The sequence below is a fragment of the Meleagris gallopavo genome, chromosome 1, assembly GCF_905368555.1.
Source record: "Meleagris gallopavo chromosome 1, MGAL_WU_HG_1.1, whole genome shotgun sequence".
Lineage (NCBI taxonomy): Eukaryota > Metazoa > Chordata > Aves > Galliformes > Phasianidae > Meleagris > Meleagris gallopavo.
This window is the reverse complement of record NC_139404.1, coordinates 55,043,877-55,061,617: the sequence shown is the minus strand read 5'-3', so window position 1 is coordinate 55,061,617 and position 17,741 is coordinate 55,043,877. Positions and strand designations below refer to the sequence as shown.

Here is a 17,741-nt window from a genome sequence, read left to right as displayed (position 1 = left end):
ATTATCCGTAGCTATTTTTGAAAATTTTTCTGATATTTTTAATCTGGAATTGAATCTTTAATTTTTCTGATGGTTTTCCCCAGCAGGATTATTGGCTTGTAGGTGTTCTATCTATTCCAGCAATACTCATAACTGTAGATTAATCAATGTCATTGTTTCATATACCACTTCAGAATCTTCTTTAACTTTTTTTTTTTTTTTTTTTTTTCATTTGGTATTAGTTCCTTGTGCTTCTGTTGTGGTTTTTGGTCTTCTGTCTTCACGGGACTTCCCAGCAGAAACTCACTTCCTTAGGTTATGCGGAGCCAAAGAAGAAACTTCCTGAGAAGGCCTGCTGACATGACCAATTGGACCAATATCTTGGGTCTAGTTGTTAAGTGGAGGGTTTAGACGTGGGTTTTCCACAGAAGAGCTCATCTGTCCACTCATGCAGCCTCCACAATAAACTTCTCTTCTTAGGCCCTCAAAGAGGTAATTAAATTTTCAGATGTAACCTCTGCAATGATTTATCCAAATGCCTGTTTTTGTTTTTTTTTCCTGTAATTATTCAGTCTATCTAAACCAAATATGATGTCACACATGTGAAATTTTCCAAGTAAATATGTCTTTTAAGACTGAATGGTGAATTCCCAAATCGGAATTAAGGTTTAAACATATCATTTATTCAATTTCTGTCATTTACATTAAGATAATGATAGTTATTTCTAAGATAGTCTGAAAGTAGAATATCTTCTTAAGAAGTAGAAGTACATCTTTACTTTAGCCCTATAAAGCCCAAAAAAGTATTAACTCTGAAAGGATTAAAGCAATATTTTAAAAAATTTTCAAGCAAATTATTATAAATCAATATTAGGAACATGCTTCAGAATCTCAATGTAATAGGCAAAGGTTTCATATTTGAAGGTAGGGAAATCAGTCTGATTGAGATAATCTATCATTTCAGGTTTAAAATTCAACTTTTAAAATGTTTTCTATATCTTGTTTCTTAAGAAGAGAAAATACTGCATACATAAGTCATAATTGGAGAGAATGACTGGACAAAGTTTTTTTGGTTTTTGTTTTTTTGTAAAAGAGGATTAAAATACAAAAATGCCACTATGACAATCTATCCAAATGTGATGTTTAATAAGGTAGTTGAAGAAACAGTTCAAATCAGGAAGTCAAGGAAGAATGTGAAGCATCAGTGCTGGCACAGCAAGTTCCACCTTACTGAACTGAAAATTAGATCAGTGTCAGCTACAAGCCAGAGTCTCCTTTAATACAAATCATCAGTGACCCTTTAGCTTTGGTGGCTCTGTACCAATTTCCACCAGCTAAGGAACTTCTACTATAAATCTGACAATAGCAATAAAACAGTATGTTTTTTGCATTGCATAGATTTTCATTGCCATTTGTTACACAATTTGTAAAACAAGTATATTCTCATCTTCTGGTATTTGAATAGATCATTTTGTTTGTCAAAATGCAAAGACCAAAATCCACCAGCACAAATGTAGCTTTCAGATATAGTTTCATTATTTCATTTTTTTGTGTGACATAATGCCATAATTGTGTTTTCCTCTTTAATGTTAGCATTCAGGGCTTTTTTTCTGTCTATAATTCTACACTAATTATCTGATCAAAATCACAGTAAGCAGTGTTACTTAGGCCAGTAGTTAGCATGCTTATTTTTAATTTTTGATAGCTTAATAGTCAATGTTGTTGGATTTTGTTAGCTTTGTTGTGTTTTTAAGGGGAAGTTTCATTGTATTTTGGGGCTCGGAACTTCAAGCACTTTCTGAGACCACTAATTTGAAATTCTATTCCATACCTATTCACTGTGAAATACTTATGCCTGGGTTATCACTGCAGAAGAAGAGATCTCTCTGTCGATTCCTGTTTCTTCTCTGTAAAGATAAAACCTATATCCTTGCTAAAAGAAACTTTCCAGCTTCTTTCAGACCTTGGATGAAGCAGACCAGAACAAGTGTACTGTCAGTATTTGAAAATTTGCTGGTCCACATGGTTAGGTTAAGGATGAGAGCACAGGCACGTTCTCTCTAACAGGGAGACAGCATCTGCAATTTTTTAGTACTGTGAACTGACAGCCATGGGAATTCACGACAAAGATCATTGCTCGTTCAAAGAGCTGCATGGCCGGAAGAGGATTTGCAAAGAGATCTGCCAAAGGCCAGAACAAGTATGCAAGGATGGAAGCTCTCTATAGCTGCCACATTTTATAACTAACTTCTGAAGATTGCTGAATTGGTAGTTGGTCTATTACATAGGGGGCAAGTGACTCTCCATTATAGAATCATTTCTAAAAACAGAGGGTCTTCTTCTATTGCAAGTAGTCTGTCTGTTTTACCTGGGCAGTTACAAACTATCTGACATTCAAAAAAATCTGAGAAAGCTGTAAATGCCTAGTAAGAAATCTTACAGTTTCAAGTTTTGTGCTTCTATAGGAGGGTTTTGACTGTTTTTTATTCTACATTTAAACAATGCCTCATGCAAGGGTCTTCATGCTTTCTACGGCCCACCAACAAGTGCTGTAATGCATTATTTAGTTGTTCTTTTTATTGAGAAAGGTGCAAATGCTTCTCCTATACCAATATTATGAATTGACTTTCAGTGCCAAGCAAGAATGACAGTATGTTCCGAAACTTCAACAATCATTCTGTCATTGGAAGTTTATTTTTAAAACATGGTTGAAGGAAAAAAGCTTGATGCTGTAGTTTCTTACTGATATTCAAATTTTGCTGTCAGGCACATCAATTGTATGAGACAACATTTCAATAGTAAGTTATCTTTTTTAGGCTTTTATCTGAAATCTATCTTCCCATCCCGTGCAAAAATCAAAACAGGCTTTCTTCTGAGACAGCATTTCTTGGTAGAGGCCAACAAATTGCCTATCTTGACTATACAGAAGGGGTTTGATTTATTCTATGAGACAGTGATTGCTCATGTTTATGTGTGATATGGTGTTCTATGTATGGCACTTTCCCATTTCTTCTGAAAAGAAACCTTTTGATGACCTTCCTTACACTGTAGCCTCTTACTTAAATGAAACATTTTGATTGAGCAATGTTTTGGCTTTAATTTCTCAACTTTGATTATAGTTGCACTGGCCCCAGCCGGTATCCATCTAGCCAAAATGAGCGTGAATTGCCCAACTTCAGATAGGGATGTGGGGGTAGGTAGGTCAGATTGCCTATTAATACCTCAATTATCAGGATGATACTCACAAGGGATCTTAAAGTTCATTCACAATTTTAAATCTGATACAGTTATATTGCAGAAAAGAGACAAACCAAGATATCAGTATTTCTCCACATTACTTACTTAACAGTTACAAACTTAACAGTTTTTGCAGAGGGAATTAATTGTGTAATCGAATTTTGCACTGAAATCCAGTGCTGAGTCACTGAATTGGCAGTGCTGTTGATGGCTCATTTTTCCTTATAAACCCATGTCATAGCAGAAAAGTACTATGAAGTGGAACTTGTATTTTGAAAAAAAACACATACATGTATTAATATACACCATTAAAAAGAAATTTTGAAAGTTTGTGGTGTAAATCTGAAACAAGCAAATGATGGTTGACACTAACATTGGCTTCAAATTACTTCTCAGCATTCATAGACAAGTGCAAGTTATGACTGTTAAGACAGTTCTTGACTGAGAGAATATAGATAAATGTTGTAAGAGGTAATTACTATTTTACAGAAATATCACAGTATATGTTAACAATATTTTGTGAAGGGTGCTTCTGAAAGACTTAGCTGCACAGAGCTATGGCACAGGATTATGTCAGTGGTAAAAAGTTCTGCACTGAAAAACAGAGTCCTCATCCCAGAGGACACAATATCATGAGTTGAGCTACTCAGGAAGGGTGCATCAAATCAGCATCTACAGCTTGACAGGATCTTTACTAAATGCCTTGGAGCTGGGCCTGGGCAATAAACCTGAGCTGTGATCAGACTTTTGATATTCCCTAAAACTCTTATTTTGGGGTCTGGTTTTGTCTTCTTCTTATGCTGAGGTAAACAGGAGGTTCATCTAAAACCAGAAGGTCCACTGCAGTCTGTTTGGGATAGATTAGGGGTGTAGGATTTTGCCCTAGATGTAACATACCAATGGTAGATCTGTTAAGACGTCTCACAGCCAAAAGAATCTCTTCCAATTCCTAGAATCTTCATATTTTCGTTAAGTAGTTATAATGTTTAGTTTTATTTTATTTGTTTAAATCACCCTTCTTTTCTGCTTAATGAAGGCCATGCTAGTACTGTACTATACCTTTACTCTTAGAAAAATTCCCTTCCCAAAACACTTCCCCAAAACCAGCTATTTAATGCAGCCCCTTTGCCAGCCCATTGCTATGGGAACTCAGTCTTTCATTTTTTATGAAAACAGAGATTCTTGTGTTGTGTGTAGAGCTGAAATTCTAGGTAAGTGTTCAGATTTTTTTTTTTTTTAATTTATTTTTGGTGTAACTTTTTCTTTTTCTTTTTTTTTAATTAAACTGAATTCAGTTTTGTAATTGGTATGACCTTTTAACAGTATGTTGCTGATAGTGATAATTTTTAGTACCCTTTCAGGCTTTGAAAAGCATTAACTGCAGATGTTCTGTAAAGGTTACCGCTTGTCACTTTGAAGTTTGAGTTAGACAAATGCATTTTATAGAAAGTGAAATAATTAAAATTATGATAACTAGGGTCTTCACCCATGAGATTCACATCTTTAATTTCTACAGCTCCAAGAATCTCGCAACCATTGCAAGTAAAGAATTAATTTGGTCTGTTCTGGCTTTATAGTGAAATTAGTTTGTTGAAATAATTGCTGTGCTGAAATTGAAGAGAGAAATCCCATTGGCTCTGGCAAGATCAATTGACTGAATCACCAGGATTTCATTCCACATACTGAGAGCTTTCTGACATGCATAGTCATCAAGATCTTAAAAAGCTTTTATGAATGTTGACAGTATTTAATGGTGTACTTTAAGATATGTATATTCTGACTGAGACATAATTGTCAGGTTAGAATATCCATTGTGAGTCTTGGCTGAAAACACTTCTCTCTTACACTTAAGCATCTTTCCTAACCTTTGCATTTTAAAACATCATACAGACCAATTTTGTTGTCTGCTGAAATCACTATCAAAATGTCCATTTTTTTTCCAATAGGCTATAATCAAAGCTTTAAAGAGTAAAATAAAAAATAAAAATAATTTTTATTGTTAATTTTTACCGTTATATTTTGAAATATTAATGGAAATGAGAACAGGATTAAAATAGCTGCAAGTTATAAAAAACTTCAATTATTATAATCTGTAACAAATGTCAAGAAGTAATAAGGAATAGTTTCTGAGTTATGTTGTATGTAAAAGAATACTCTATATTAAGATATCTGAAAAATACCTATTTTCACTGTTTATTAAACAATGACGTTTGTTTCTGGAACTCAAATGTACTCTAGAATTTTTTGTATATTCATATACAGTCAGATGATAATTTACATAATGGGAAAAAACAAGCTTGTTTCTACTATACCTGAAGAACAAAAGGACTTAAATGTTATCTTTTAATTCTAGTCATTATTTTCATTGAGAAAGTTGTAGTTGAGCTAAGATTGAATGTCAGCAGTAACTTCTTTTCACATCAAGTAGTCTTTAAAAATATGTTTATGATGATATCGATGGTAATCTAAATGCTACAGTCGTAATGAAATTGGAAACACCAGTAATGAAAGATAGCATGAATTGTAAAAAAAAATGTTACATGTGTTTAACTGCAATTAAAACAAATTACCACTTTCTAATCCTAAATTTTTTATCAGTAGTATTATCTTTTGTTTCATCATTAGAAATAATACACATTTCATTTAATTTATTTATGCTGAGATATTGTTTATTTTGAAATGTACAACTTCACTTTTTTTTTTTTTTTTAAACAGGATTCAAGTTTTGAAATCTAAATAATGGTAAGTCTACAATGCCTTTATTCTTTCATTACCTAGAACTTCAAATACTCTACAGAAAACTCTCAGGCCAACAGATTTTGGGAGGACATTTCTTAGCTTTTGTTGAAGTTCTAGCATTCTATGTGTTCTAAAATGACAATAAAGTTTGCCGAAAATCCATTTCAAAATCGCTTTGTTTCCTAGAGTGGTATAATATAACATTCTCCCTGCATAAGCAATTCCAGATTTGCAAGTAATATCTTCTGCCATGTCGATGATATTGAATGATAATATTGGCTTCATAAATCATGGTAAACAAGTGATATATACCTCTGCACTAAATGCTATAAAGCACTGCAATAATGGTAACACCCTTTAAGTAAACTTCTGCTGCAAATGAAGGAAATGAACCTTGAAACATTTGCCAGAGTGAATAATGTTACCCGTGAGAATTTTCCCACTGACCTCAAAGAGACTTCTCATGGGAGTGAGAACTTTCTCATAATAGTAGAGATTCTGGTAATACTTAATTTTCTGCAAAATACGTTCCAGGAGGATGGTATGATACCTGCATATTCTATGTAATCGCTGTATTTATTTGGGATCTTCCTACTGATGATATTGAAGAACACCTGGTCTTTTCTGACTTTTGACAGAAATATGTTCTTGCAGAGTTTTCCTGATCAAGACATACTGGGTCAGGCTTTTGAAGATGCACTAGAAGTACTGCAGCAGCACTCCGACAGAGAAATGCAGTACTCACAAGGTAAAGGGGGGACATTGCTTTATTTTTACTTACAGCTTTATATTCTTACAGAAAAGCGTATCTTAAAATATATGTTTGGGATGGTAACTTCCTAGAGGTGGATTAATGGACAGCTGAAGAGTACGATGCCTGTGGCATTGAGTTTGGAACTAGATGATCGTTGAGGTCCCTTGCAACCCAAGCCGTTCTATGATGAAAATGGAGAAGGGTTGGAAGGTTTTTGTACCTGACACTGCCCGGAGTGGTTTGCATCTTCCAAGCCACATCACAGGGAAGCTACTGGACAGCACCTTTGCCTTCCATCCAGTATTATTAGAGGTATATTGAGCTCGAAACAAAACATGTAAGACCAAAGTGCAACTCGCATTTTCCAGTTTTAATGTTTCAATTGAAAAATGCCCTTATGTTATGCTGTAAATAAACTCATATAGGAATGAATTCCAGTGCAAAGACTAAAAGAAGACAAAGAATTCAGCATACGAATTTTGTTTCCATAATTGCTTTTTTACATTAAGGTACAAATTTTAAATATTTTTAGGCACAGTCTAGGTTATTAGCAGAAAAGCAATTTTCCTGGCTTCTAGATTAAGATTTATGCATTACAAAACTTAAAATATAGGTAAGCTGCATATTCCTTCAGTTCAGGGAAGATATTTGCAATTAAAATGCTATAAAATTTAAAATATATCTGTATATGGTTTTTCTGTCATGAATAGAAATGGAAGGAAAGGAAAGTAAGAAGCTACATTGCAAATCCTTTACATCCAGAAGAACATATTTACTGTCCTTTGTGAGGAATGTATTTCATGCCAGAAAGTTGATTTGCACGTTTATCTGTGATAATATTGAAATGTAAATAAGACAGATTGGCTCATATCTTCAGCTGCTGTTAATAAGTTTTTGCCTCCACTTCAGTGGTAACTTGCACACTGAAGTATCCACTACAAACAATGCTCCCATTGTCTGTATCCGTTGTCAGGGCCAATAGAAAGACATTTAAGTACTTGCAACTCAGTGTGCATTTACGTCTTGTTGCTCACACACATTGCTCCACTTCCAGTGCCTTAGTCCAGTGTCCTCTTCTGCTTCTTTTAAACATCCTGGGACCCTTCTGAGTTTTATTTCAGGCACTGCAGATGCACTGAGAAATTCCTTTTTCCCGTAGCTGATTTGAAATAGTAATGCTTTTAGATAACTGAAACAGTACTGCCCAGAATCATACTTACCACTTTCTGTCCTTCACTTCATTCATGCTTCTATACTCTCTCTTGTGTTGTACTAATGACTTGCTGAAGAATCATGTGGCATTCCCTTTTCCTGTTCAAAATATGTAAAATAATCTTCTGTAGTTATCCTATTCTCTACGTTTGATGATCAGTTTGGCCCTCCATTTTTCTATTAAGCAAACTATCTCACAATACTATAAAATTACTGACATTTTATCTTAAAGAACATTGCTTTAAATCACGAAGGTAAGCAAACCAGCCTAGAGGCAGGTACCATTATAGGTACCTGTATGCAGGTTATGTTGGATAGCCCGCTGGCATGAAACATCCTGGCTATAGGGAGTTTATTACCTAGATGGCAATAATAGGATAATTGCATTTTGACAGACCCAGTAGCATCTTAGGTTGTTTGCTGCAGTCGTTTTTGGTTTGTTTGTTTGTTTTTCCCTCCTTCTCTCTTTTTTTTACTCAGTTTTTGCTCCAAATTCTCAGGTTATAAAAATTGCCTGACTGTGATCAACCATCATCCTCACCTCCGAGCAAGTCCCAGCTACTCTGCAGTACCCTCTACAGAGGACCCAGGATATAGCTGGAGAACTGTGATAGTAAGTGAGCTATGGATGTAAACTGAAAATTGGTTGACTGTTTGTGATTTCTAGTAGAAATAATTATCTACCTCTATCATAAACTCAGTCTGATCAGGTATAATTCAAGTGAAATCACACGGGGGCATATCTGCAAAACATATTTATTAGTCTTTCTTCAGGAATCTGTTTAGCTATTTGGTGCTATTCTGTGCTTCATTATTTAAAACGACAACTAACAAACAAACTTTAGTCTGCAGAGCCTATTTTCATTCTGGAAGTGTGGCCTGCAGGAGTGGTGGGAAATAGGTGGTGCAGAGGAGATAATTTCAGATAAATGAATTTCACAAAAGCCCATTTTCAACCAGCAGATTAGTGAGAATCTAACATAGGAATGACAAAGTCTCTCCTGAGACACAGTCCAGGTGGCCCTTGTCTTTTATTGACTCTGAAAAAAATGTCCACAATTCCTCTTCTGCTTCCAGTGAAATGGTTGAAGATTCAGAGTGAGGAAATTACTTTGACTTTTCTTTTAACTTCTCCTCTGGTGGGCCATCATTCCCATTCAACATGCTGATGTAACTTTTTACTGATAGAGTACACTGCATGCCTTTGTGGCTGTGAAAAAATCTTCTGGGGGGTCAGGGGATGAAAAGTTGCATTTTTAAGGCTTCAAGTGATTAATTTTTAAGTTGCTAACTCTTCATTGTCTTAATTCTTGAAGAACAGTGCAGCAGATTTTTATGCAGATGATTCTGTCTACCATACACTGCAGAATACTCCAGAAAGCCAAGTGATGCATGCTGCTGCTGTCCAGCCAAAAGCAGGGAAAGGTGTGTAGAAAGAATATCTCTTGATAAATGCATTGTGTTAATTTAAAATTCCCTTGATGAATCATGCATTCTATATTCTAGTTTTTTGTTTTGTTTTGGTTTTTTTGTTTTGTTTTTACTTTTGATAGGAAAAAAAACACTAATACTACAAATGTTTGGTTCCTGTCTGCTAAATCTGCTAAACCTTATACTTTAAGATAAATTTCCTCACTTCTCATTCTCTCCTCTTGCTTATTACATGGAAAAATGAAAAAGGGATGCGTTTTCACTTCAAATCGTCTCAGTTGAAGTCTAATGCAAAGAAATACAGCAATATCTTTAATCACTTTAATAACTCATTTATTTCATATGATCCAGCAAGTAATGGCTTTCTTGAAGTTTTCCCCGGAAGTTAATATGTTTGAATTGGATTTTATACCTTTCTCTGTTTAATATTCAGATTTCTTCTTAGCTTCTGTGACAAGAAAAGGAGCACAATTTGATAGCTGTTTTTATGCCTTTTTTGACTGACTCTACTTGAATGGGCATCTTTCTTGTAGAGAACAGGTCAGGTGCCAGTGATCATCACTGTACTTCAGTTGTTGCATTCATTCTGTTTTTCAGATGGGACTCAGCATCCTTTCTATGACTCCACTGGATGAGATTTCCGCAGCTTCCACTCTGAGCTATCGTACCTACTTTTGACTGTGGGGTTCTCTTGAGCAGCTTCCTAGTTTTCTTGCTTTTTGAAATCCCCTTCTCTTAACTTTAACCACATGCTGTCAGATTTTGGTATCATCCCTTCCCACTGATGGTTTCCGTTGCTTAGTAGCTCAGCTACTACAAGTTCCTCGGGACAATGAGAAGAATAATCTCTTCTTTTAAGTCCAGGACTCCTAAATCTTGACATTCACTGCCGCAAACACAAACATGCCGATGTTGCTCTTCTAAGTTTTCCTCAGTGTTTCACCAGGGAATTTTATATGTCATTAGCTGAAGTCACTGTTGTCACTGCTCTGTTTATTTCATATTTCATGTTTCTTTTACATTGTTATCAATCTATTTACTTTGTACCTATACAATTCTAGTCCTCTTGAGCCTCTACTGATGCATGAGAGGTTATTTGTACAATAGCAAAGTAGTGTGGCCCTTTAGGAATAGATCTGTAGATGAAACAACCAGCACAGAGGACCTAAAGTCCATGTTTCATGTGTTTTACAGTGGTTATTAGGGCTATGTCAAGGATGTCCACAAGCTCTGAAATTTACTGTGACTTAAATATGCTTCTAGAAAGCATCTTTGAATCTGATTGCTTCTGAAACAAGTCCAGTTCATGCATTTCAAAACCATTCCTTGTTATGAACTAAAGCATGGTAGGTGGAGACAATCAAGAGAGAAATTCAGAAGACACATTAAGAGAATTAAGCTGCTTTAGGCCAATTCAGTGCAGAATCTTAATTCAGATGCTCTGAAACATCTTCTGGAGGAGCTCCTTCTCTCCTGTGACCACATAAGAACCTACATAAGCTAGCCTGCTGGCTTGGACTGATGCTGTGCAACAGTTTGAGGACAGGTAGTGACCACTGCTGACTTATACAGTGCGAAGATTCATGCACTAATCCCAGCTCAAATTGCTGCGTCCAGTTGGTGTAGGGCTTCAGGGATAATAGATGGGGGATAGAAACATATTTTCAGTCACATGTATGAACCCTTATGTACTCTCAAACCATGACATCATCTGGAGAAAGAAGTATATGTGTGTGTATGTCTAGAAATAAAAACTTGGACAGAAATGACAACTGAACTAAGAGGACTGACAGTATGAACTCTGAGATGCTGATACATACAACGTCACATAGTTGTTTTCCTGCAGACTCTGTCTGCAGCAGCTAGAGGCTCTGATGAACAGAAAAAAAATCCAGACGTCCCCCTTATTTTATTCATTCTAATGTAGGTTCATAGGATTATAGGATAATTCAGGTTGGAGGGGATCTAAGGATGTCACCCGGTATGATTCAGGCCTGCTGTGGCCAGGCATCATCTTCATCTTCATCTGTTTGCTTTTAAGCTACTCATTTTGGCAATATTATATGTATGTATAGTAAAAAATGTACTTCCAGCTACAGGCCAATTTTTATTTAGATCCTGAAACTTTATAGTTTTTTTGGAAAGTACCTCTGTTTTCAGGATCTTCTTCTTCCTAGTCTGGCCACTTCTCTCCTATTTCCTTATCACCAGAAGCAGAGTTACTGTCATCCCTAACAGATGTCTTGGCTTGACCTCACTGTTCCTTAGCAACTGTCACTTTTCCCCAGCCTTTAGTTTAAAATAGCCATGCAAGACAAGACTATGAAAATTAGGTGCAGCTGCTTGTTTCCACTTTTGTTGAAGTGGAAGCCGTTCTTCTGCATATACTCTCCTTTCTGCAAAATGTTCCTCTTTGTCTCGTAATCTTCAATTCTTCCTCCTTATGGCAGCTTCTTGGTCACCCTTGGCTCAGTGAAAGGAACCAGGAGTGCTTCAAAGAGAGGGACCCACAAAACTTAAGTGAAATTAAATATGCCTTACTAGTAAACTTAAGTTTGAGAGCTGAAGCTGTGGGAAGGAGAATTTTCTTAACTGACAAATATTTCTTCCTTCATTCTGCATTGGAAGACAAGTTGAAATTTCTGCATGCTTTTAGAAATATGCAGTGTGCAAGAAGGTAGAGCTCTTTACTGACTAGTAATAGTGACTACAATGCAAAACTAGCTTGCTTTTCCTTCTTGCTCACTCCTTCTTATATCAGAGCCTACCTTGGTTCCTCAAAACAGCCCTGAAACAAACCTGTCAAAATTGGTTCATCTCAAAATCTTTGAGTTCTAATTAATAGGAGAAAGTATTAAAAAGCATTCAGATTGGACCTCCAGAACTTCTTGCCAGCACTGCCTGAGGACATGATTTCCTGCAAAATGTTTGTTTGAAGTCTTTTTGACAGGTTACTATGTTCACCTTTGCTTTTTCCTTTAAGATCTTTTCCAGGAATAAGACAACTGTTTTCCCTTTAAAACAAGCACGAGTTCTGTTCTGACCTTTTGTACTTTATTTCTTAATAGGTAGAAAAAAACTTCGTCTGTTTGAGTACCTCCACGAGTCTCTGTATGATCCAGCCATGGCAAACTGCATCCAATGGGTGGATAAGCCCAATGGTGTCTTCCAGTTTGTCTCCAAAAACAAGGAGAAACTTGCAGAGCTGTGGGGAGAAAGAAAGGGAAACCGCAAGATCATGACATATCAGAAAATGGCCAGAGCACTGAGGAATTATGGAAGAACAGGTGAAATTATTAAAATTCGAAGGAAGCTGACATACCAGTTCAGTGCTGTTGTTTTACAAAGACTTGCTCCATCCTACTTCTTGGGAAAAGAAACTGTTTATCATCCATACATTCAGCCTAATCAAGAATATCAATGTGCAGATGACTGGACCAATTACAACAGTTACATGTATAACAATGGTTATGCATTACAGCATGCTAACAGCTAGACATCGCATAAACAGCTCATAATATTTTCCAGCACAGAAACTCTTCTCTATACATAGCTTTTCCTATATTATATCATGCAAATACATGAAGAGGGCTTAAAAAATGATCTTAACCTACTTTGTTCCTTTTGAAGTTACCAGCAAATAGTCATTGAATATTGAAGGAAAACAGCAGTTGTAGGGAAGATTCTGTTCTCTGTGGCATTAATCAAAGGAAGTACATCAAATTAAAGCTAGTATATCCAAGATAGGGATCAAAACTTTTGTCTGCAGTCTGGATCAAAGATCCCATCCTGATAATGCTCATTAATTTCATCGGAAGTTCTGTGCATATCCCCAACTTTCCAATCAGAATGCAGATACTGTTGTACCATAGCTCACAATTGGATGCACGTGAATTAGAAAGAGAAGAGGTTTGGCAACTGTGCTAAGCTACTGTCTGCTTTTTCATCAATGCTCTTTATTAAGAGATGATTTCTGAGTGAATCCCTGGCTGGACTATAGAGTCCACATGAAGGTGCACCTGTCGGCCAAGTTATTAATCCTTAATCACTTATATTAACATATTTTAGCACAGATCCTGACACATGGTATTAGGATCACCAGGTGTGCATTTCACTGTTGGCAGGGGATTATTTGAGAAAGAGACCATACCACAACAGAATTAGCAAAGGATTATGCTTTTTATGAAGATATTTACAGTTCTCCCCCACTAATATGAGAAGACATACTTTTGTCCACCAGTTCTATACTCAGCTGATGAACCCAGCTTTGTTATTTACAACTACCTTTGGAGTTACAACTCTACATATAGAAATACAGTATTGCTTCTACAGCTTTTTTTTTGCAATGGTACTCTTGTTGAGAGACTCAGTAATTTTATCTTCTCTTCATGGAAAAGAAGAGAAAATTTAGATAAAAAAAGCGAGTACTATCCCCTTACACCAGGATGATACCATTAAGTACTCTCTTTCTGATACTTCTATTCATTTGTCAGCTTGGTTGTTTGCTAGGATACTTCCATTTGACTGCATTCAATTTTATATTCTACATTTTGCTTCAAGTGACAGCAGGTTCAAGTAGAAATAAAAAGAAAATTGATGTCTGTGAAGAGGTATACATGGTGGCTTGATATGTTTCATGAAACTCACTGACTTTAATAGTTACCACTTGCTCTAACTCCTGCTTACATCTACAGGGAAATCATTTTATGTAATAGACACAGTGCAACATACTCCACTCCAGCAAAATTCAAGATTTTGTGTTAATATTTTGGTTAAGATGTGACCCTTAGAAATATGAGGTATATTAAACAACAAAATAAGCAGACCATAACTGTGTTGTTGTTAATATTTTGAGTATAGTTTTCCATATGTAAACTTTTCTATAAAATCGACGCAAGATACCTCTAGTTGTATGTAACTGAGTCTGGATTCTGCTGTAGCACTGAGTGTAGTGGGATTTTTACAAAGGACTGAGATCTTTGAGTCAGGATGCTCTCACTGTGTGAGCACCTACCTAAATACAACATTTTGAATATCATAATGAACATAAATTTGATGAGAAACGCATGATAATTTACAAAACATCTGTCACCGGTTGCACTCTGACTTTATGTTACTTACAAGGCTGGTAACATACACTGCAATAAGAATCTACCTTGTGTAAAATGCTTACTTTGTCAGTGTGTTTAGATTCACTTTTCTGAGCCTCATCTACTTGTTAAGGAAATAAATTTTTTTATTCCATTAACTTTCAATTCAAAATTAATATATAACCATTAACATTTGCTTTGTACAAAACTGGTAACCACATAAGAAGTTATAGCTGCAGTTGTGAGAACAGTACAAAATTGGAAAAAAAGCACAGGATGAAGAACCTAAGGGAAGTTCATGCAGGGAAAAAATGAAAGAATCATTGTATTTGTGAAGACGAAAAGAGGGAACTTGGAGTTAAGTAAAGCTAGGGAAAGAGAAGAGCATGAGCCCAGAAGCCTAGAAGGGGAATAAAAAAAAATAAGGAAATGTCAGTGTTTGCTTTTTTCAAATTGTGTTTGAAGACATATGTGGGAACAGAAAGAAACTAAATAGCTTGTGGATACTATAGGAAGGGAAGCTAAAAGATACTGTGCGTGAAACTGAGAGTACAGATTTCAGGCGCAGGAAAACTGCGGACTGGCAGTTTTAGAAAAAGATTCATTTGAAGAAAAGGCAGGTCGCTCCCCAAAATCAAGTACCTGGAGAGATTTTAGAAGTTCCTACTGTTGTTCTGTGGCTATACATATTTTGCAATACATTAATATTGAGCTTATATACAGAAAAGATTACTGACTGTTAGCAATTCTTTAAGCCAGTAAAAACATGTTAAATCATAAGGGAAAACATAAGATGAACAAATACCTTGAGATGTAGCCTAGACCTACTGAAGTCTGAAGCAAGGTGCATCCATTTTTAATGGAGTTCTTAACCACATAAACAACACACCAAGGGATGTGGTGGATCCTTTATTTCTTGAAAACTTTAAACCATTTCTGAGATGTCCAGTAATGGCATTATCCAGGAGTTTGATTCATAGAATCGTAGAATCATAGAATCGCTCAGGTTGGAAAAGACCTTAAAGGTCATCCAACCACGACCTAACAAAATGAAGGGCTGAAATGGCCAGGTGATAATGTCATAGTCATATCACAAGAGACAACACTGAATGCTGGAGGAGACTCAGAAGAGAACTTACTGCCCTCTACAGCAGCCTGAAAGGAGATTATGGCAACATGGCGATCGGCCTATTCTCCTAGGTAACTGTGATAAGATGAGAGGTAATGGCCTTAAGTTGTGTGATGGGCGGTTCAAATTGGATATTAGGAAAAAATTATTCCCAGAAAGAGTGGTGCTGCAGGCACAGGCTGCCCAGGGAGGTGGTGCAGTCACTATCCCTGGAGGTGGTCCAGGACCGTGTAGATGTGGCACTGAGGGACACGGGCAGTGGGCATGTTGGGGATGGGATGGTGGTTGGGCTGAATCATCTTAAAGGCCTTTCCAACCTTAATGATTCTGTGATTCACTGAAATCGGATTGCCAGTACTTTCAGTATTTGCACTAGTCTGTCATGTAACTCCATGGAAGAAAGCCATGACTACATACAGAGACATAAGCAGAACTGGGATGGGCACTTGTAGTCAGGTGAGGCACACTGATGCCAGAAAAGGCAACTCTTTGTGCATCTTTCACCCTCCATCACAGTCCTCCCATCCTCAGCCTCTGCTGAGGATCCCCTCCCTCCTGTCTATGCAGGCTTGGACACACGACGTGATGTCAGGAGTGTGACACCCCGGCTGGAAGAGCTGCGCCTCTCCGGCGCGGGGCGGCTCTGGGCCCACCAGATGGCACCAACACGCAGCTTTTCACACACCGTTCGCCGTGCACACAGTTCCTGGGCCTACTCCATTCGTACTTAGTTTAACTTTTTATTTTCTCCAAATACACTTTTTTTTTTTTTTTTTTTTTTTTTTTAACATCTTCATGCTTCACAGTGCTGCTGCAGAAGCAAAACCTTTCATTTTGAAGTTATTTCCAAACCAGTTCCAGTAAGTGCCTTGGCCAATTTAGAGCAGCTACATTGTTAGCAGAAGAACGGCTCTGTACTGACCGCTCTGGATAGCAATCAGTTTAACAGCTGCAGTCCCATGTCTTCTCCAGAGTAAGTGTGGACTTAGAATCATAGAATCTTTTGAGTTGGAAGGGACATCTGGTCCAACTCCCCTGCAATGAGCAGGGACACTCACAGCTAGATGAAGTGCTCAGAGCCTCTCCAGCCTGACCTTGGGTGTCTTCACGGATGGGGCATCCACCGCCTCTCTGGGCAACCTATGTCAGTGCCTCACTGCACTTACTGTAAAAATCTTCTTCCTTACATCCGACCTAAATCTCTTCTCTTTTAGTTTGAAATCATTTCCCCTCGCCCTGTCACAACAGACCCTGATAAAGAATCCTTCTTACAGTTCCCCTTTAGATATTGAAAGACCACTTTCAGGTCTTCTCGCAGCCTTCTCTTCTCCAGGCTGAACATCTCAGCTCTCTCAACCTGTCTTCATAGGGAGGTGTTCCCTCCCTTGGACCACTTTTGTGATCCTTCTCTGGGTGCACTTCAATGGGTCCATGTCTCTTTAGTGGCTTTGTAGGTTGCTGAGGGTACTGCATGAGGAAAAAGCAAAGCTAAGTCTTCTAGATTTTGATTCCTGCAAGCAAGAATTGTGTTGATAGCCTTACAGATTTTGTGCTTTCACCAGAGTATCTTTGTAAGATACTGTATTAAGCCAATCTTGCCTTTTATGTGCCATACATATGTATGTATCTCCTTTTCAGCAGACCAAAAGCAGGAGGAATTCCTAGCTTCCAGCTGAGAAATCATAGAATCACAGGACAGTTTGAGTTGGAAGGAACCTTAAAGTCCATCCATTTTCAATCCCCTGCTGTGTACAGGGCTGCCTGCAGTCCAATTCATTTGATTTGATTTGATTTGATTTGATTTGATTTGATTTGATTTGAATTTGATTGCAGATGTTTCCATCTGGTAGCACTTTTAGCACACATCAAGTGTGTTTCCACCCCTTCCAACACTTTACCATTCTGATAGCAAATGGATCACACCTTTCCACTGCTCCAAGCACAGAGGAATGCTGCCTCCAAGACAACAATATGAATTTCTACTTTTTACAGGCTGAGATCTTCTTCTGTCTCATCACAGAGCTGTACTTTTTATTAATGCATTGCCTAGTGAGTATAAACAGGATAGAAAATATCAAAAACTGTGATGATACTTTTTACTGACACGTAGATTTCTTCTAAAAAAAGTGTCTTGAGTACCAGACATAAAACTATTTAACTTATTGTTTCA

At 37.0% G+C, this 17,741-nt stretch overlaps 1 protein-coding gene across 3 annotated transcripts; it reads left to right on the top strand.

Annotated features, from left to right (window-relative positions):
* SPIC (Spi-C transcription factor) lies at positions 1-14,942 on the top strand. Of its 3 annotated transcripts, none has more exons than XM_085228303.1 (6): positions 1-471; positions 5,932-5,958; positions 6,610-6,703; positions 8,422-8,534; positions 9,238-9,346; positions 12,421-14,942. In XM_085228303.1, the coding sequence occupies exons 2-6, from the start codon at positions 5,956-5,958 to the stop codon at positions 12,846-12,848; spliced, it is 747 nt and encodes a 248-aa protein (XP_085084429.1). In that variant the 5' UTR covers positions 1-471; positions 5,932-5,955; the 3' UTR covers positions 12,849-14,942. The 3 variants fall into 3 exon arrangements, with proteins under 3 accessions (XP_085084429.1, XP_085084436.1, XP_085084421.1); XM_085228310.1 differs by lacking the exon at positions 1-471 and adding an exon at positions 4,196-4,427; XM_085228295.1 differs by lacking the exons at positions 1-471; positions 5,932-5,958 and having other exon boundaries at positions 6,478-6,703.
* The last annotated feature ends 2,799 nt before the right edge of the window (positions 14,943-17,741 follow it).